Source organism: Cyphomyrmex costatus, unplaced genomic scaffold (assembly GCF_001594065.2).
Source record: "Cyphomyrmex costatus isolate MS0001 unplaced genomic scaffold, Ccosl1.0 scaffold110, whole genome shotgun sequence".
NCBI lineage: Eukaryota > Metazoa > Arthropoda > Insecta > Hymenoptera > Formicidae > Cyphomyrmex > Cyphomyrmex costatus.
The window spans coordinates 41,475-46,357 of record NW_017275064.1 but is presented as its reverse complement, the minus strand read 5'-3'; the positions used below and the strand labels follow the sequence as shown (position 1 = coordinate 46,357).

Here is a 4,883-nt window from a genome sequence, read left to right as displayed (position 1 = left end):
ATAAATTAAATAAAAGTAAAATGAGAAGGGTTACGAGCCAAAAATGAAACAGTTTATTTCCGATAAGAACGACGATGACAATGTAATTAAATGTATAAATACCAAATATATTAGAACAATAACATGGATAAAACAAGATAAAAACAAGCGACGTTTCGACACTTATTGTCATCGTCTTTTAAACTGTTTCGCTTTTGGGTTCGTAGCCCTTCTCATTTTACTATTATTTAATTAATTTTTTAATTTTTTTTAAACACAATTTTGTAATTCTAAAACCTGTAAAATATGCAGCAAACTGAAATATTTGTATGTCCTATGTATTACATAGAAAATAGAAGTGTAAAATAATTACTGAATCATAATGTCTAAGGGGTTTCAATTCTTATTGATAAGCGCTATAAATAGCATGTATCCAATCGAACCGTGTTCAATCGTGTGCAAAGTAACGACAAAAGTAACTGTAAATTTCGTTACCGTTACCCAAAAAATGTAACTCGTTACCGTTACAGTTACCAAAAAAAGAAAGTAACGCAGTTACCAGCAAAGTTACCAAAAAAGTAACTTGTAACTGTAACTTCGTTACAAGTAACGAGTTACTTCCATTCCCTGTATTAAAGATTACGATTGTGATTTGATTTAAAAGCAACCTTCCCCGCATTCCAAACGTCATCCCCGAGATCGCACTCGGTCCATATCCCTGGCTATAAGGATTGAGTTCCTTGGCCTAAATTTAAAGGACCAACGGGCGTACGGTTCGGGATAAGAGTCATAGTGTGCCGTATACAAGTACTATAGTATGGTACACTGATTTAATTCCGTACCCTTTCTAGTGCGTCCGACTGTCTCTCGTAACCCTCCGCAGGGCGAGACGATCGGGAGACACATCTGGTGTCAGTTACGTTCTTCCGAGGCCTCCTCCTTAACCCAGAACTTCTCACGTAATAAAAATCCTGAGGCTTGGACGTAACAATATAATTTGTAGCACAATTTTGTAAACTCAAAATTAAAAGTATTTAGGATATCTTAATTCTTATTACAGATTTAGAGTTTGCAACAAGATTATTAGAACGAGCAAAAGTTGAAGGTAAGAAGAAAAGGTTATAACTGTGTACAAATTGTTTTTGCATTAAGTTTTTATAATAATAAGGTTAATCAAATATTAAATCTTATAGGCCTTCTACAATAAGCCATTACCTAAGTTTAAGTATTAAGTCATAAGAAATTGACCGCTCACAGTCAATTATTCTTCTCACATTCGATTGTGATTGGTAAATTTCTTATGATTTAACACTTAAATCTTAAATAATGGCTTATTGTAGAAGGCTCATTATAGATTAATGTTTTAAATCTATAATTTCTATAAAGTTAAATTCTTTTTAATTTTTAAATAATTCTACTTTTTAATTCTGATTTTTAGGTAGTTCTGCTTTAGGAGACAAAAGTTATACAATTAACTCAGATACAAGTAATAAGGAATCAGGCGATGATAAAGAAAATGAGGGTATTGAAAGTAAAAAAGGTAAATTAAAATAAGTATTAGGATTATTTATAGTTCTGTTCTGTATCTCTTCTGTATATCTTTAGTGAAATTTAATGAAAAATATCAATAATATTTTCTTGTATATAGAGCAGCATATCTGGTCAAAACAAGAAACATTACTTTTGATTGACATATACACCTCTAAAGAGAAAGAATTTCACAGTGGCAAAAACACCGTTAAATATTGTTGGGAGAGTGTCTCAAAAGAAATGAAAAAGATAGGATATGACATAAGTGGTCCAAAATGTTCCATAAAATTTCAGGCGATGAAAAGGATTTACAAAGCTATAAAGGACCATAACAATAAATCCGGAAATAGCGCAAAAAAATGGGAATATTATAATGTATTAAAAAAAATTCTCTTATACTATGCATGTGTACTACTAATCCACAGTAATATCCCTTTAACGCCCAAATGTACAAATTTTCTTCATGAAGTTTGACACAATATTTTAGCATTAAAACTGTGTAAGAAAAATTCTGCGATAGCCATTTCTTATTGGCCAAGGACCGCTCTTTCCAATGGTGCATGCCAAAATTGTTTAAAGTTTCAAATAAAAAAGTTATACTCTTTTTTTTAAAAAATAACATAAATTTTCTTGGTTTTATTTTCAATTCATTGAATTTTATTATGGGTAATGTCATTAGAATATCTCTAAAAGTCGCAAATATCGTGTCAAAAATGAATTTGCTATCAGATACGGGTGTTCCGGAAAAAAAAAATTCGAGATGGCGGACACAAAATGGCGATAAAAGTGAATATTTTATGTAATATCACAGCCATGCCTACAAAATGGAAAAAAATTAATAGATTTTTATAAAACTTGGTATCCTAGTATTTTTGAGGTCGCTGATCACGAATCTGGAGTCAGTTTTCAAAAACTAAAAATGGCGGATCCAATATGGCGGATGACATTTTTTTAAATGAATCAAATCCACTTGAAACTTGTTGCTTGGAAGTTTTTGGGGTCGCTGATCACGAATCTGACATCAGTATTAAAAAATTCAAAATGGCGGCCCCAATATGGCGGACGAAATTTTTAAAAATTAGTCGGATTCACTTGCGACATGTTATTTAGGGGATTGTGAGGTCGCTGATTTCGAATCTAACATCAGTATTTAAAAATTCAAAATGTCGGATTGAATATGGCGGACAACATCTTGAGTTTAATGTACTTTCTTTTTCTTTTATTTGTTGAATGTTTTTCATAATGTTTATTAGCGTACTGTTTTTATAGATTGCAAGAAGTTATTTATTTTTTTTTTATACAATTAAGTACCCCTTTTTCAATTTTCTTATAAGAAAAATAAGACTTTTTTTGTATGGTAAAAGTGAAATTTTATTATTATTAGAATTTCTTTTTAAATATTATATAAGCACTCCTAATAGTAACACATTGATTATAAGACTGGACATAAGACTGTTATATTTTATTTTATATAAAAAAATGTGTGCAAGGAATATATTAAAACTGTGATTTATGTATAGTAAATAAAAAATGTTATGTGCAACATTAAACCAAGCAGTACATCGTTTTTATTAGAAACATCGTTTTTTTAAGTACATCGTTTTTATCAAAATTTGTATATTAATATGTTTAAAAAGGTTTTTTTAAATAAATTACACGTTTATGAAAACTTAAAAAACAATATCAAATGTATGTGGATTAAAATAACATTTAGTACATTTTTTCATTTTTATAAATGTAAATGAGGATTCATTAACGAATACGCAATACAATTTCGTTTCTGAATGCTTTCTTCTCTGTTTTGAACTTCTGTTACATTCTGAGTTGGTATATATTGTGCCTCATTTATTATTATTGGAATATCAATAACATCATCATGCAATAAGCAAATATTGTGCAGAATACAACAGGCTACTATATATTGAGGTATTAAATCTGTTCTCGTCATCGGTAACTTATCTAGTATACTTCTCCATCGTCCTTTTAAAAGTGCTATTGCTCTTTCTATCATCATACGTACAAAAGAATGTACTCGATTATAATTTATTTCTGTTTCCGTTAAATGGCCATTGTCTCGAAAAGGAACCATAATATATTTTTGAATCCCATATGCAGCATCTCCCAATAAGTGACTGTCTTCAGGAAAGTTATCTTCTGTACACATGTTTTGAAAACGTGATAATTTGAAGACTCTCATGTCATGAACGGAACCAACTTGACCAGTGTAACAGTGCAAAAATTTTAATTTGGAATCACATATGACCTGAAAAAATATTGTCTTTTTCATATTGTATAGTATTAATGCGGGATCTACAATTGAAATTGTAGGATCTTAAATCGTAAAAAATTGACCAATCACAGTCAAATATGAGAACAATTATCGACGATGATTAGTCAATTTCTATGACTTAGGACCCTACGATCAAGCAAAAGTGTTTCAAATGGTTTAAAAATAGATATTTTTGTATGGGATCCTCTCAAAAGAGATTTATAATTTTTAAATTTGTTAATATGAGTTTATCTTATATACATGTGAGATGTGAGATATGTATATATTACATGACTTCTATACCTGTAGCTGTATTGAATGGTATCCTTTTCTGTTTACATAGCATTCGGCATTAATTTTAGGAGCTGCAATATGAATGTGAGTTCCGTCAATCGCACCTATAACTTTTGGAAAGCCATATTTCCTTTTTATATCTGTCCACGTAGCTTCTGCTTCTTCAGGTGATGGCCATTTTATGAATGTATGTAAATGATAATATAAAGCAGAGACAACTTTTTGTACGCTTCTCCAAGCTGTTGCCCTTCCAATGCCAAATCTATCACTTATACATCTGTGAAAACAATATTCTATACAGTATATCTAAATCTTGTCAACATAGTAAAGTTGCGTTTGGAAATATCACTCGTTGGTGTGCTTCGGTGACTTCAGTGGAGAAGTAGTGGGGGAACCGTGTGCCTTTGGGTGGCGAGTGTTCCCGAACGGTTTCTGTGTGGCCGAGTGTGTATTCTTTTCATTTTTATTGTTAACCTCACAACGTTTAATCTTAACCTCGAGTTAAACGATTCACGGTATTATTTTTTTATTATTTAATTAGTATACTAATCAATGAATGTATTTAATACAAATCTAGAATTATAAAGTAATAAATTATGTATTGATATAAGCAGTGTTAGTCTAAACAAAAATATAAGCTACATATATATATTTACATTTGCTTTTTGAGATTGTAGAGCCAGAATTGTAATCTAACTTCTATAGATGAAACTTCATATCATTCTTCGATGTTTGCCATTCATGTACAATCATGATTCAGAGCTATTTTTGTAACATCTGTATTTACAATAATTACATTGCGTTTTTGGGT

The 4,883-nt window shown here is 30.5% G+C and overlaps 1 protein-coding gene across 1 annotated transcript in view; it reads right to left on the bottom strand.

The window, feature by feature from the left end:
- Positions 1 to 3,238: 3,238 nt before the first annotated feature.
- The window catches only part of LOC108776076 (putative nuclease HARBI1), a 2,388-nt gene continuing 743 nt past the window's right edge, over positions 3,239 to 4,883 (bottom strand). Inside the window, exons 2-3 of the mRNA XM_018542586.1 lie at positions 4,082 to 4,349; positions 3,239 to 3,772 (exon numbers count right to left, since the gene is read on the bottom strand). Of these exons, the coding sequence (XP_018398088.1) occupies positions 3,239 to 3,772; positions 4,082 to 4,349 (802 nt within the window). The remainder of the gene's footprint in view (positions 3,773 to 4,081; positions 4,350 to 4,883) is intronic.